General features: G+C 40.2%; 2 protein-coding genes across 2 annotated transcripts; both read left to right on the top strand.

The window, feature by feature from the left end:
* Positions 1–793: 793 nt before the first annotated feature.
* On the top strand, positions 794–2,630 carry malsu1 (mitochondrial assembly of ribosomal large subunit 1). Its single transcript, XM_083679273.1, has 4 exons — positions 794–1,138; positions 1,445–1,620; positions 1,733–1,814; positions 1,967–2,630. Exons 1-4 carry the CDS (start codon positions 844–846, stop codon positions 2,116–2,118), a joined length of 705 nt encoding a protein of 234 aa, XP_083535399.1. The 5' UTR covers positions 794–843; the 3' UTR covers positions 2,119–2,630.
* A 658-nt stretch (positions 2,631–3,288) lies between these two features.
* stk31 (serine/threonine kinase 31) lies at positions 3,289–10,757 on the top strand (the record flags this gene model as incomplete). The annotated part of the gene is made up of 25 exons (XM_083679396.1): positions 3,289–3,304; positions 3,400–3,452; positions 3,544–3,642; positions 3,751–3,819; positions 4,136–4,294; positions 4,458–4,771; positions 5,527–5,692; positions 5,813–5,938; positions 6,192–6,227; positions 6,390–6,505; positions 6,673–6,829; positions 6,950–7,075; positions 7,277–7,456; positions 7,683–7,799; positions 7,891–8,010; positions 8,186–8,317; positions 8,520–8,621; positions 8,722–8,802; positions 8,935–9,060; positions 9,311–9,436; positions 9,582–9,668; positions 9,765–9,914; positions 10,127–10,255; positions 10,497–10,556; positions 10,653–10,757. 25 exons carry the CDS (start codon positions 3,289–3,291, stop codon positions 10,755–10,757), a joined length of 2,952 nt encoding a protein of 983 aa, XP_083535522.1.
* Positions 10,758–16,307: the final 5,550 nt, after the last annotated feature.

Consider the following 16,307-nt stretch of genomic DNA (forward strand, 5'->3'; position numbering starts at 1 on the left):
ATTTTTAAACTGTTTAAGTCTATTATTGTCCAGAATGTTATTTGAAATATTTGAAATGTGGTAATTGACTAATTCCTTTTATCAACTCATGGTATTATGATTAACAGGAAGCACATACATGTCTATTTTGCTCAAGAACATAAATCCTATCCAGACCACGAACTACAATAGAGGTTGACTGTGTTTTAGATTCATATGATGCTCGCACATCAATAAGACATTTTATGCATTTTATGGTCATATAATGTAGCATAATGATAATAAATATTACCAATTGACAAACTAATGAATTGACCATGAGCAAGACAATTTAATGGGAAAGTGAGGAAGCAAGTATCTCAAGCATGACAGACTGATGGAGCTGGAAATGAAAATGGGGATGAGTGCTAAATTACTACTTCCTGTAAATCTGAGAGGAGTGGGTATACTGTATAAAAGCAATATGATATTAGCTCCATGCACCCTGTTACACTCTGGACAGACATTTCACCATGCAGCTTACACCTTTCCATTCTTCTCACCTAAAGAAGTTCAAATTGTCTTCATTTACACTTTTTTTTAAATGGGTCAGTTTTGAGTGGGTGAGAGACCAATTAATTATATGAACTTGATTTACAGTACAGCTCAGATAATGAGACGGATGCGTATTAAAAACAACTCCCACTCCTGTACACTAGATGGTGGTAAAGTACTATCAATAATATATCCCAGTAGGCGTAACCAGCAAAGAAACGACCTCTGCCTCATCCAATCAGAATTCTAGAATCATCAGCATTTCCTGTTTCTAGTCCTTGACAAAAAAAAACCAATGCATGTTGATAGCAATGCTAAGATAGTGAAATCATGTGTGTTCTAAATTGTTCCAAACTGTTTATTTCAAAAATACTTCAACCGAATGTTGTGCAAGGGTATATCGGTCTCGTTAGAAGTTCGTGTTTGATTTCAAAGGCTCGGTATAGCACCGTTTGTTTGCATCGACGTTACACATGCTTTGCCCCTCATCAGTTTTTGTCTTCATGTCACCACAATATGACAAGATATTACTCCGACTTTCAAAGTGAAAAGCCTGTTTTAAAGGAGGGAAGCACTGGCACGTTTCAGAAACAAGAAGATGAGATGGAGAGTGACTCAGTCCAAAGTAAGCACTTTGTCACAAAACTAACATAATAGGCATACCTGGAGATCTTATTATACAATACAGTACTAGATCTGTCTGGACTGGGTATTGGAAGGTACCGTAATCAGTATATGATAAAGCATTTTGTTTAACAGTTGTCTTAGTGGTTATACACAGTGGTCCAGACAAAGGTTTTCCTTGGCTTGGGGGGGGGGGGGGGATATATATTGTATCTCTATATATACTGTCCACAAACACATTCTTCGAGGAGTCATAGTCAATGTGCAGTGTGACCTAAAGGCAGTCTTTTTCCTTGCCCACCCACAGAAACTCTGCAGGATTTTACCATAGATGTGTTGGTGTCTCTACTCCGTCAAGAGAATGCAGTGGATATCTGTGTCATAAAAGTACCAGAGGAGCTCATGTACACTGACTACTTTATTGTTGTCAGCGGTTCTTCATCAAGACACCTTCGTGCAATGGCTCTCTATGCCATTAAAGTGGTAACCTTTTTACATCATTTGTGCATTGCTGAACAAAAATGTGCTCTAAATGTTATGCATTATATATATGTCAGTTTTTTTTAGTAAACATACATGTTTAATGTTTTCACAGTACAAATTTATGAAGAAACATGGGGACCCACATGTTAAGATTGAAGGAAAAGATGCAGAAGACTGGATGTGCATTGACTTTGGTACGGTCTTACCCTGAGTTCATTGCAAATGTCTGTTTTAGACATCTAGTGAAATAAAACCAATGTTGATAACTGTCTGGATTAGTGGTAAATTAATTCTGAGGAATTAATTAATTCAATACTACTTGCTATTTGATTATCTCTCCCTTCAGGACGCATGGTAGTCCACTTTATGCTGCCAGAGGCCAGGGAGGTGTATGAACTGGAGAAACTATGGACACTCCGCTCCTACGATGAGCAACTGAGCTCAATCCCTCCTGAGACTCTTCCAGAGGACTTCATATATGGATCAGAAGTCAAGTGACTGAACAAAGAACTCTTAGAATGACAATGAAATATTGTTGAATTCCATCTGTAATTTAAGTCATCCTCCCTAAGCCTTGACGTTTGTAACATTGGTGGAGACAATGTATTTTCATAAGGTGTATTTTGTCATTAGGTTTTGCGGTGTATTTTTTGTGCATGGTTTGCAGATGTTGTTTGTTGACCCATTTGATACAGTCGATCATGGTGGGGATGTGGCAACATGCTTGTTTGGGCATTTGTATGATTAAACGATTGAATTTGATGAAACAACTTTGAATTTAATTAAATAATTCTCATCAAATCGCAAAGATCTTTAATTACACTCTTGCTGCCTACATGTATAATTCATTTTCAGATGGGTATACAGTACCTGAAGCCGAAGGGTTATTTACCATGACAGGAACAGTTTGTAGTAGTAGTTTTTACAGTATTTTGAACTGGCCCTGGCCATACAGTACATGAACAGTAGAGGGGAAGCAGTGATAACAGTTGAGCTGATGTACATTGTTAACGGATATACAGATATTCCCCAAAATAAACAGCTTTCTTGTCACTATTGGCCATTTACATTTTGCTTTACATGGTTAAGACTGCAGGAAGCTATTTTATTTATTATATTGTATTTTTTAGGCTACATGTCAAGAAAAGGAAAAATCTTTGGTGAAATTATAATGCGCGTGAGCATGCATGACCTGTGTGTGACCTCGAACTCAGACAGCGCGTGCATCATATTTCATTTCCACACAAGGCGGTCAGGTCAGATTGAACAGGTCAAAAGGCAAACAAGCCTACAATTGAGATGGACTTCTTGTCTATATTCGTATTTTGCCATTCAGACAGCAGCTCTTGTACCATGGGAGTAATTACATATCATTTTAATATGCAATTATTCCGAAAACTAAAACTAACCAACATAAAAGCGTTGTTATTGAACCTAGCGAGTTCGTTATGTTAGCTAGCTTGCTATTTTGTGGCTGCGTTATGGTTAAGTCTAAACTTCTGGGTGGTTTAAATTGATCTCTGTGTTAACGATTTGCTTTATGTGCGAGGCCAAAGTTAGCACTTGGTGGCTTAACAGCGGCCTACTACGAGCCACATTAGTTTATGTTGTGATTTTGTACCTGTACTTCACAGTCAATTAACGTATAAACTCATGGACCAATCGAAAATGGATCGCGAGAACAGTGAGTATTTTTCGTCGTCCCTAGGTGAAGTTTTAACATTTCAAATTAATATTAAAGAGCATAGTATGTATTAATTATATTTTATTTCATTTTAGTGGAGCTTGTTGGTGTTACCCACGTTGTGGATGCCATCACATTTTGGGCTCAGGTACACGTGGCACAGGTGTTAGTTTGCAACCTTTGGAATATGCATACACATGCACTCAATATACCACATTTTGTCTTGTTTGTTATTGTAGAATGTCATTGAAGACCAAGCAATTGAAAAAATGAGCAAGGCCTTGGCAGACAAATGCCCCAAATCCTCAAAGTTATTTGGAATCCCCAGTCCTCAGCAGGTAATGAAAAAGCCAGACCAGGAGAGATGGAGAATAACTTCCCTATATACTACTATATGCTTATGCATGTGTAATATGCAATCTCTTAGCCTCTTCCTCTTCATATAGATGTATGGGGTAGTCTTCTCTGAGGATAGATGTTGGTACAGGTGTAAAGTACAGCATCAGACTGATGATAAGGTGAGTTGTTGTCAATTTTGAGTATGAGGGGTATCAAATCAATCTTGTTGATGCTTTTTTACACATCAAACATGATCAGGAATCCACCTTAGGCTGTGCAGAGTTCATTTTCACTTTTCCTGGCTAGGAGATTAAGTGTTGGTCAGATATCTGTTAAATGTGCATTTTGACTGATGTGGAATTGATACACTCCAGGCTCTTAGCAGCCCAGTTGATGAGAGAACGTGTTGTGCTGATTGCATTTTTATAAATGGTAAAGCAATGAATGCCTTAAAATGAACAAGACTCCATTCAATCTCTACCTTGTGTCCAGTTCCATGTCTCCTACGTTGACTATGGGAATACAGAGGTTGTCAGTCGATCAGCCCTTTTTGAGCTTCCAGAAGATCTACAGTCTCCTTGTTTGGCCAAGAAGTTCAAGTTTTGGGGCTTCCATGTGTCCAGTGACAAGGATTCAGCACATTTCCAGCAGGTAAGACCTAGTCTGAATCTCTCCCTGGGCTGTTGATAATGCCAATGAATTGTGAATATTTCTCATTGAATTGTGAATGTGGAAAAGGTTTAAACGTTTAAGATGTTTCCACTTTGGATTAACATGTCTTCCCTGCTTATTAAAATGTACATTGTTGTCTCAGGGAAAGGCCTTCCTACAGAATTTGATATTTGGGAAGAAAGTACGTATCCAGAAGAGGTCTGTCTGCTTTGATGGAACCATCCTTGTCCAGGCATTTCAGGGGAACTTGGACATTGGTGAAGAGGTGATAAAGATGAAGTTTGCAACACTCAACCTCCCAGGGGGTAACCGTGAGAGCCCCATATCCATGCGGACCTTCCAGGACCCCCCCAGTCTGTGGGCCCAGTGGATCCTGGAGAGGGGTCCACAGGGGGACCTGGTGGAGAAGTTGGGCATGCCTAAACTACGCCCAGCTTTAACTGACCAGATGCCTCGGTCAGTGAAGTATGACACCAGTCTAGAGAAAATGGAACACCTTTGTCACATTTTCCAACTCATTTTCTCCACTCTTAATTTTGAAATAATTTAATTAAATTAATAAATGTTACTGCTGTGTTGGCACTCATGCATATATTAATTCACATCTGTGAACTTCATTGTAACTCTCAGTGGTTTCAATGGTTTCAAACAGACAAAGAATAGTCAGCTTAGCTAGGTACGGGATTTGGGAACTTTGCCTTATTGCCGTCTCTGTCAGTGGTCCGGATTACTTGTTAGGAGGGGCTCTGCTCCTACCAGTGGAGCTGTCTCTGGTCCGCAGCTGATACGGCTCTCTGCTGTGTCGTGCGGAGAGAAATCCTCAGCTATCAGTGCTCTGCAGGTCATGTTTGTGGAACTACTACCCCATGTTTTGATCCTTTTTACTTTGAAATTAGTTCTCTTGTGGTGTGATTGTATTGGTGCCAGGAAGTAGTTTCGGGATTTAAAATGAGAAGCTGTTGGAGTGGTGATTGGGTTTTTGTGTTTTCAGTATAATAGTATCAATTGAGAATGATGGGTCATCCAGCCATACTCGGTGTGCATCAATTGTTTGTATTGTGAGAAGAAATATGAATGTTGGTCTGCATAAATGAGATTTAGGGATGCAAATGAATGAACATTGCTGATTGGGGTCATGGCCTTCAGTAATTACTAACAGATGTTTCTCATCCTTTGAAAGGTAAGATCAGTTCCATTGTTATTACCTCTAGCAGGGAGAAAAGCCCCACCACACCTATGCCTGCCAACCTACTGAAAAAGAAAATGGACCAGGACCTTGTGGAGGAAAACGAGAGGCTAAAGGCAGAACTAGACACCCAGCAGCAGAGCACTCAAAGCAAAGAGAAAGAGCTGAGAGACACCTTCTCTAAGCTCCAGGTTAAACCCCCTCCACACACACACACACACACACACACACACACACATTCACAGCCGTATAGAATATGAGTTGTGTAAAACGTGTTGTGACACATGTGGTGCGTCATCATGTTATCACAGGAGTTGAAAGAGGAGATGGTGGTTGTCACTGAAGAGGCAGAAACATGCAAGGTGGAGAGGAACACACTTCAGAGCCAATCAGAGCAGCTCGAAAAGCATCTGCAAGATGCTAAACTGGAGCTGCAGGTGAAGGCTCATGACATGCTATGAGGGGACTTGCTAGTGACTCTTAATGCTTAATAGCTTGGTAGGATTAGGACTGGTCAAAGGAAATGGACCTACCACAACACATAAGAACTAAAAAAGAACAGGCACACGAGAGAACCTGCATCTGAACTTAATCCTACCTTTCATACCTTCCTCAGCAGGTTATTCACAGATTTATGTTTGTAAAAAGTAAGTTTGTGAATGTTTCCTCTTATGTTTTTGTTGTTGGCAGAGCCGTAAGTGTGGAAGGGACATGGTAGTGCAGCAGGTATGGGGTTTTGAGGAATAGTGTTAGATTGAATACAGTGTGTGTTGGCATAAAGGTAGCTACCATGGCTAATGTTCTCATCAACTGCACAAACCGTGATGGCCACTGTTGTGTATCTCAGTGCTACTGTAGTGTTTCTGTTCATATCCTCCCCGTGTTCAGGCTATGAGGGGGGAATCTCAGCAGAAGGAGAAAGAAGTGGCCAAGCTTTTGGATACAGCACTGGCAGAGCAATTTAGCCGACTGGCAGAGAAAGTTGATTCTCTGAGAGGACTAAGGTACTGTAAGATCTGAGAGCATTATCAGGAAATAATACTTCATATTACGCCTTTCTCCACATTACTGTATTTTGAAGAGTGACTCATGGAATGAGAATAATGAAGCAACAGCTCACACCCTCTTTCTTTTGTATGCATTATTGTCATGGCTTCTTTTTATTGAACAGAGAGGGGAACCCATGTAACAGTGGAAGTGACAACCTTATGCAGTCTATCAGCATCGTCATGAATAATAGCATCTCTGCGCCTGTTGCCATGGAGAAGGTAGATGTGGCATGGGAGAACTACAGTCTTGCTCAGGAGAAGCTGAAGGCCTGTCAGACAGTGAGTTGTCATTCTGCTGCTGATCATGCATGTCCCTAAGAGTACAATTTCCATACAATTGTAACACAGTCCATCCCAGCCACTGGTGCCAATCACTGTCTTTTGGCTTGACTTTTGCAGAAGGAGCAACTTGTGGATCTGATAAAAAACAGAAATATGTTGCGGAGTGCGCTGATAGCCACCGTGGATACCTTCCTACAGGAGGCAAAGTGTTTGCCTGTCAGACAACGCATGGACAAACTTGAAGTATTGCAGAATAAAAACTTGAATACCAGCTTGCATGTTTTCTCCTTCATTTGAAATATTTGAGCAGTTTGGCTTGTGGAAGATCCTCATGTTGATTATGAGGGGTCAGGGGGATAGTGCATAACTGAATATCAACTAAGTATGCATTAACATTTATTTCTACAAGCTGCTGCTATCAATAAGTATTTTCCTGTATTACAGGAGGTGAGCACTTCTCTGACTGCAGTCTTTGGTCCATCCTCTATGGAGGGTGTTGTGGAACATGCATTTGAGCAGTTCTACCAGTGGAAGACTCAGAGGCATGAGCACACCAGCAGTATCAGAGATGGGACAGACAAGGCCCTCAATGCCTTGTGCACCTGGTCTGAGAATGTTGGCAAGGTACAGTATTACGCGGCACCCGGTTAAGTAACTGAGAAAGAGCCTTGGAGAAAGAGTTTTTTTTCTCATATGTTCAGTGCACTTCAAACTACTTCTCACATAATGTGACTGAGGTCTATAGAATGTGAATATGATGTGGCTCGTCGTATGGTTGTCCTGGATTGTTCACTGTAAGTCAATTCTGATATTTGTTTGGAGTGCTCATTTTCATATTTGTTCTGTTCAGTTTTTCTGTCTGTCTAGCAAAACAACAGTGACACTGAAAGATATAGCTGATGGAGTGACTGACCTCATGAAACAGGCAGACATGAACGTGTGCAAGGAGCTGGATATTTCCCATTCAGTGAGTACGAGTTTGAGTCATTGTTCTTTGCCAATCCATGTATCAGTGAAATGTTATCTGTAGGTGTTGTTCGCTCTGTTCATGTATTCAGGAACCGAACAACCAGGACAGCAAGATTATGACTGATGCTTTCCACCAAGTGATGCAGCTCATCAAGAAAGAGAAGGGGCTCCTAGCTGATATCATGGACAAATATCTGCTGAACACAAAGGTGCGGGAATGGTGAAATGCACTGAACAATATTGGTATTAATACATCACACATTCTCTGAGGAACATTGTGTTAAACAGTTGCAGAAGAGCCAAGTACATTTCACTGCTTCTTTCCACCATATACAGTATTTTGAATAACAGTAATCTGCTCTCTCACATGATTTGTCTCCTCAGTTTAAGGGGGAGATGCTAGAATGGCAGAATGCCACCCCAACCCCAGAGACTCTCCTCTCCATCAAGAAGCGTGTTCGCAGCCTGAGATTCCAGATGAGGTGGAGACAGATGGAGGAATGCAGTCTAGAGGAGGTGAGAGGCTTCACCACTTCAGTGCACAATGTAGCAACAATATCCAACTTCTATTCTGTGTGTGTGTGTGTGTGTGTGGTGTAATTATTTGAATATAACACATAAAATATGAAAGGCAAAGGTTAGTTCCAGAGTTTGGTTGTTTTGTTGTGAACAAATGTGACCAGGAGATTTATAATCATCACGGTATCTCCTCTCGCAGGCTGAAGAGCTGGACCTAACAGAGATTCTGAAAAAGAAGGAGGAGATTGCTGAGACCAGAAAGGCCCTTTTCCAGGAACTCGGCAAGGAGAAAGAGGAATATGTAGGCTTCATGCTGATTTACTCTCATCTATCGGCACGTAGTTATGCTTGTCGTCAAATCAGTTATATATCCTAATACACGCCTCTTGTTTACCTTGTAGAGGAGGCTTGGTGCTCTGACTGATGTTAGCTTCCCAGAGCTTCCTCTGCTCTATCCTGAGGCAGACATCCACTGCTACATGGTGAGCTAAACCCTGCACTCAAATGTTACACAGAACACGGTCCCATTTACAGACTAATAACTTCCAGAATCTGTATATGTGTATAGGTCATTCTCAGTATGAGTTAGTTTGATGATTCTCCTGTCCATGCAGAGCTCTGGAGGTCTCCTGGTGAAGAGTCTGGACAGGGACATCTTTGATGCTGAGCCCATGAGAGAGCTCAGTGGACGCAGACCCCTGGTGTGCACCGAGTTCCAGGGCCAGAGGGTCATACTCAAGGTAACCACACCCCTTAAACACTTGTAGAAGTGAAAACCAGGTATATGAAACTGTGTTGTTCATTATGCCCAGACATGAGCATAGACCTTCAAATGGGAAAAGAAGTAAATCAGTGATCTTTGTTATTTGTCACGCTTAAGAATTATAGAATTGAAAATGTTTGCTTTCATCTGGCACCAACTAAAAGAGGCCTTGGCCTTGGGTAGAGTGTTTGTTGTCTTTGTTTGAGGTTTGTCTTTGGGTTATTCAGGGTTACACTATAAATGAGGAGGCAGAGGCTAGGGTGCTGGAGCGAACCACACTGTTTCACCAGGCCAGGACTGAGAATGGGGCAGACACTGGAGTACTCCCTCTTCTGGCTCTGTTCTTTGGCAAGGTACTGCCCAGTACACCCTTAAGTCCCTTCATGCAAGTCCCTAAACAGGGCCCTTTTTATGTTTCACATCATCTGTAACATACCTGAGTTCTTTATCATGCATTTATCCTGTCATTGATGCTGGGTGAACAATGTTCTTTTGCAGTCTGACCCTCTTGCCTATGTGATGGTGCCATACTTCCCCAATGGAAGTCTGAAGGCTGTACAAGCCGTCCAACCTCTTACTGCCACAGTGAGTCTTTGATCTTTGATAAGTTCCAGCTACTCGACATACTCTTGTCCTGTAATGACACACAGTAAACTAACCTACTGTTGTTTCTCACACTAGGAGGTTACCAAGGTGATGAGGGGCGTGGCACAGGGACTACAGGCACTGCATGCTGTAGGCGTCACTCATGCCTCCCTGAACCCCAACAACGTGTTCATCCTCAACCGAGAGCATGGCATGGTGGGAGACTTTGATTTCACCAAGGCCACTGTAAGTACAGTACTCCGAGCACGCACGCACACACAAGTAGTTCACCAGTGATGAAAGACTATTATGGAAATTCCACATTATGTGGAAAGTGGATGCATCTGAGTTATTATTTTAAAAAAAATCTGATGTTACTTTTTAGACTGCTGTGAATGTAGCTTTGATTGGTTTATGTTGTATCCATCTAAAGTAGTAGCTGTTTGTGGTTACTCCAGGTGCAGAGGGCTATGGGCAGCGGGATGGTGGCAGGCTCAATCAGCCTAGTGGCCCCAGAGCTTCGCCAAGGCACCACCCCTCCTTCTTCAGCCTGCGACCTGTACTCATTCGGGTGCCTGCTGCTCTGGGTAGGACGCTTCATTCTTATCCTGTCTATGAATTAGTCTATGGGGATCACTATGGAACAGTTGGGATGGAATAGAGCTGGGAATCTGATATATTTTGAAGGGGTTCCAGGCAGGCTAGAGGAGATTAAAAGGGGTTGGGTACAAATCTAATCAACTGTTGCATATTGCCCTGGAAGTGTTTTTACTAAATGTTCAGATGTATGTGATGGTTTTTATGTCAATGACAATTCTCTGCTTGCAGCTGCACGTTCCAAAGTTCAGCGGTGCTCTGGATGACCCGGCAAAACTGACCCTGGATGTGGTGAGTAACACAGAGAGAGCCTTTCCGTTAATCAAGAATTTACATTTTGTTTCTAAGCTGTCGGCCTATACAATGCATGTGTTTCTTGTTTTCCAGGAGCCCAAACTCCAAACTCTGCTCCCTAAGCTGTTGGCATGCGAAGGAAGACTAACTGCTGCTCAAGTCCTGGCAGATGACTACTTCCTGAGTGGCCAAGCATAAGGAGTAGTGGAGCAACTGATAAATATTTGTTTGTTTCACTTCTTTATTTTGTTGGTGTGACAATGTAAAATCTCACTTTGGTTTCACTGTATATTATTTCTCTTTTAAATGTTTGGATATCTAAACAGATGATCAGTTACCCAGCAGCTATTACATTGCAGAAAATAATAAATAAATAAATTTAAAAAATGTGCAGAAGATCTGGTAATGTTTAGAATTAAGGGAGCAATATACTCCTTAATTACATTGTGCAGCCATGTATAAAGGGATTGCTGATTAAACACAACAGGTCTCAGGAGGAGTAGTAATAAAAAGGTCCAGGTTTTTTGGCTGCTAAAATATAGATATTTTGAAAGATTATTTTGCTCTGAAAAAACAAGAAATTAATCACCAACATAAAGCTTTTAGTTCTCTAGAGTTTGAGTTGTATTTTGTGACACCAGTTCTGAACTCCGCTGCTGACTGACTCCAGATTTGACGGGGAAGTTGTCAGCACCAATCTCCTGTCAAATTTCTGAAAATTCCCCAGGAAAATGCTCCTCAAAGAAAATCGTTGTCATTACATGTATTCTCACCATAAACTGGTTGAAAGCCATGGTTGCTTTTTGTACCCTCTATTTTTAGGAATTGCAAGTTGATGATTTGGTACTCAACAAACCCTCCCTGTATAACATGGAATCGTTTGGACCAAGCTTAATTTAATTGAAGATGTGGCCAACATTTTTTAGATGGTTCCAGTCTGAATTAAGTGTCAAACCACAATGATTACTCACTCAACTGAACATGTATTTGAATGGCTTTTTTCAAATTAGAGCGCACCAAATGCCTGTGTGTATGAGGCTTAGAGAGATGTACACAGATTTGATGGGTGACATTTACACCTCACTGATGAGTTTCAGAATGAGCTGCTTTGAGGAAACAGTGCAGTCCTTTAACTCTAGGTAGGGTAGAGTAGTTTGAGTAGACATTAACTGAAACTGATGGGCAACCTGTAGGGAATTCTGGTGAAATTGTTTCACAAATCAACATTTAATGTGTCAGGTTATTGCCTTTTTGTGGGGTTGGAGTATTTTTGTTGTGTTTCAGTCAGTCTGCAAAAGCCATTTAAAAAAAATATAATTGGAGTACATCTCACTTTGGAGCAGAGAGGGTTGATGGAGGAAGGCTAGCAGACAGCTTATGTAAACAGCACTTTTTTCACTGCTGTGTCTGTCCATTTTAAGATCTACTCAGCTTCATTTCTTCATTATTGTAAATTCCCCATACACCAGAGGCATGAGGACATATTTATATAAGCACATTTAACGCAAAAGGAACAAATAAACCATCAGACACTTTCAAGATAAGCATTAGGAGTTTTATTGAAGAAAATAATGAAGGGCTTGTCAGACGGGCAGTTAAGTCAGAGTAGGCTCCCTTAAAATTAAGTTTTTAAAACTATTAATCCACTCAAGACATTTTGCCGGCACTCTGACAATTGTTCAGCAATCTCACTCATGGACTTCAATTTTGGTGACCAAGAGACTGAGAAATGGGAAGCAGAACATGCTGTGAACATTGCTCACTTTTAGTGCGGTCTGTGCCCTCACACAGTGAGACAGAAGATGATCGTTTATGATGCTTCCCAAGATAACATTTCATGGGGCGATTATGAATCTGACACCATTAAATGTGATAGTGAGCAGTTTACTAACTGTAAATATGGAACAAAATATTTTAGAAATGTTTAGAATAATTTACAATTCACCTCAATCTAAACTGTATAGACAGACTGGCCTCATCAAGCAAATGTGTGTGACATGATGTTCAGAGATAAAAATGTATAAATAATAGGTTCACTTGATGGCACAGGTCACACTGAATAATGAACCTGTTGTGCTCTTTTCTCAAGATCCAGTCTTTAAGCTCCTTGGAGGTTATCTTCAGACATCATTTTATCTGTCGATTTTAATTACTGAGGACCTTAAGGTCTAAGCAGCCAAACACCACTCATTAGAGGCTTACGGTGAAGGAAGTCTATAGTGAGTGGAAAGGCTGATTACTTTGAGGTTAAAGCTCAGGAAATGTATGGGTCTCTCTTTCTGCAGCTTATTGCTGATCACAGATATGGCTAAATGGGAGTACTCTGTTTGGATTCAGTCTCTGAGCATGTGGTGACAGCCAGAGTACCTTTCAATGTAAGCCCATTGCTCTTGTCGCAAAAACAGACTCTTGTGACAATGAGAAAGACAGTGTGAATAAATTATGACAAATACAGATTTAAGAAAATGTTGTTTAGTTGTTCTGAATGAACAATTTGCACCTTTGAGGCTCAGTAACCGATGGAATCTACTGTATTTTTGGTAACACATTTTTGGTGTGAGTTTGTAGTGACTCACTGTTAATATTTTATTTCCTATTTTGTTTAATCCTCTTAACAATTGTGCCTTCTCTTCAATGTTGGGGATTATGCTCTCAGTATAATAGTTAAGACATGATTACTTCAGTGCCTGACAATGGCACTGAAGTACTGAATGGCACTGAACAAAATATATTGCTCACCCATGATGTAAATTGTAAGACCATAACCTTAAAAAGACAACTGTACATCTAAAGAAAAACAAGGCTAAATAGGTGTCAGTGCTACATTTATTTACTTTTTAACCTTAAATTAATTATTAAATCGTATCTTATCAGCAATCCTTCAAATTGATTGATCTCTTATTGCAAACATTTTTTAGTACAATCTTCACATTTATCAGGTTTATCAAATTAACTGTAATCCGGTTTGTGTCTTTTTTGTCATATATTGTCTACTTGATATGTTTCTAAAAGTTTCTAAAATCGTTATCAGCTATCTCTCAGCCCTTTTCCTTATAGACGAGAAAATTACGTCTGCTTTTGTGGCACCCTCCCTCCCCAAATGCTCCCCATGCGCCATATAAAACTCGGGAAATGTTAACAGTTACTAGAACAGAGCAGTTATTCTCGGAACTGTCTCCAGACATTTCAACAGAATGTGAGTAGCATTTACTTTTCTCTTCTACTTTAAAATGTTAATGATTCATTTACTCAAGAATTAAGAAAGAAATTATTATTTGTTCAACAGTGTGTCTATATAAAACTCTGATTTAGTTAGTCTATGCAAGGAATTAGGGGTCTCCACTTCCAACTCCTTGGTCCATGGTCTATCATGGTCTATGCTATGGGTATTATTTTGCATAAAGAGCAGTGTTTGGTACTGTATATGGATTATGAAGGTGTTGTATTGTGGACAACACCATGAATGAGCGCATTATGATGAGACATTTCGTTGTCTTCTTTTCTGTCTCTTTCTTATCCACGTTATGGGCGTTAGATGCGCCCTCACGCAGCGATGTCTCTGAGTATGCTGGCTTTCTGCTCGCTGGTTTGTATCACTACTCTGGTTGACGGGTATCCATCCAAGCCTGTCAATCCCAGAGATGATGCACCTGCGGAGGAAATGGCCAAGTATTACTCCGCGCTACGACACTACATCAACCTCATCACACGACAGCGGTGAGTTTTTTTACGAGAGCATTCTTCAGATAAAGATGTTATCTTATTCTTTGAAAAGTTGTGTCTGTGACTACTATTTTAATCTATACATTTTGAATAGATTAAATGCAGTAATGGAACACATCATATCTTTTAATAAGAAGGTAAAGTGGTAGTCCATTCCTTTGTTACAGAAAAGGCAGACCACCATTGTTGAGATTTAGATATTCTGGACTTTCATGTGAAGTACACTGAAAGTATGTTTGAATGAAGTAAATGTTTGCTGAACTGGACCAACAAATGGGTTCCACTGCAGTCTGGATATATAGTATTTTCCTGCATCTCACAGGTATGGGAAAAGATCCAGCCCAGATACTGTCTTCTCAGACCTGCTGTTGAAGGAGAGCGCAGAGAGCATCCCACAATCAAGCTATGGGAGGTGGGTGACAAAAGTGCAGTAAGATTGTTGTGTCTCTCCTCACTAGGATCAGATTATATCTGATATCTGTTATAGGTATTTAGTGGTTAGAATCAGTAATTACTTGTGTAATGTGCCTATGATTTGACTCATTTACATTTTTTGATTATGATATTACATTTACACAATATCTTCAACTGTAATATTTTCATACTATCTACTTGTGTGCTATGGTGGTTACAGTTGCCTATAGTCTATAAATTTAATCAACACACTAACATTAGTCTGTGATTTTCCTGTGTTACTCTCGATAGATATGAGGACCTAGTGTGGTGATGCCAGTGTGTCACTGACCTTCATACCAATGATTCTCAACACTTTGCCTGTTTGTTACACTGCCTCTACCGTGTCTACACAACGCCATGGCTCTGTCTCTACCTAATGGACATCTGCTGCATGTAACCACCTCTGTGAAGCTATATTCATCAAACCGTATGACTCATTGAATGCATACACTGTAAACCAGTGGTCTCAAAGTCAATTACTGAAGGAGTTTGTATGTTTGTATTCTAGCCCAGTACTAACACACCTAAACAAACTAATCAAATAATCATGGTCCTCAACTAGGAGATTGTTTGCTGGATTGCTGCTGGATATAACTGGAACATAGACATACTATACACACCGGCCCTCCAATCATTGATAACGAGACCACTGCTGTAAAACAATACGTATGTTTAATAGTTACATTAAATTCATTATATAAAGTCGAACCATGCTTTGCACCTTTCCTCTTTAAATGCATCAAAATGTTTAAATACATCCATATTGTGCTGCATTAAAAATGTTTGACAGTCTTATAGAAGTCACATAAGAATTCACTGAGTTAAACAGTTCACTGAAAAGTTCATCAGTGTTTTTTGTCAATCAATTTGGAAAGAGATACAGCTTTCTGAAACAAACTTACTGGAAATCAAAGCACTCAATTAAAAGAAAAAGGAATGTACAGTAGGCTACATGCCTCGTTGACACTAGGCTTTCCTAAGGAGCCGTGACAGCAGCGTGTTTTGGAGGTATGGCTACCCGAGACTAGCTACACACTAGTAATGGGTTTAATGGGTTTAATGCACTAGTTCAGTGTTTAATTGGTTTAATGCACTAGCAATGGGTTTAATGGGTTTAATGCACTAGTTCAGTGTTTAATTGGTTTAATGCACTAGCAATGGGTTTAATGCACTAGTGCAGTGTTTAATTGGTTTAATGGGTTTAATGCACTAGTGCAGTGTTTAATGCACTAGTTCAGTGTTTAATGGGTTTAATGCACTAGTAATGGGTTTAATGCGTAATGGAGTAATACTGTCCTCTAGTGTTTTCAAGAAAGCATCACACTAAAGAACTGACTCAGAATCAAGCATGCAGATAGCTGCCTGGTGAGAGGTGATAGACATTCTCTCCATTCTTCCATTGAATTATGTTTTGACATCAACATATTTTCATTGTAAACATTCTAAACTGTGACATCAGCACCTTGCTAAATGTAAAAAGAAATACATATAAGGACATATAATCTTATCAAGTGACATGGATACCTCAAAAGCAAGTCATGTGACAATGAGGATCTGGTGTATGAACCC

The sequence above is a fragment of the Argentina silus genome, assembly GCF_951799395.1.
Source record: "Argentina silus genome assembly, chromosome: 10".
NCBI classification, from domain to species: Eukaryota; Metazoa; Chordata; class Actinopteri; order Argentiniformes; family Argentinidae; genus Argentina; species Argentina silus.

Excerpts from the sequence above, each read along its gene's own strand:
- malsu1 (XM_083679273.1), top strand. The coding sequence starts at position 844 with ATGTGTGTTCTAAATTGTTCCAAACTGTTTATTTCAAAAATACTTCAA. Across the intron at positions 1,139-1,444 it reads GGAGAGTGACTCAGTCCAAA|AAACTCTGCAGGATTTTACC; the intron begins GTAAGCACTTTG and ends GCCCACCCACAG. Across the intron at positions 1,815-1,966 it reads CTGGATGTGCATTGACTTTG|GACGCATGGTAGTCCACTTT; the intron begins GTACGGTCTTAC and ends CTCTCCCTTCAG.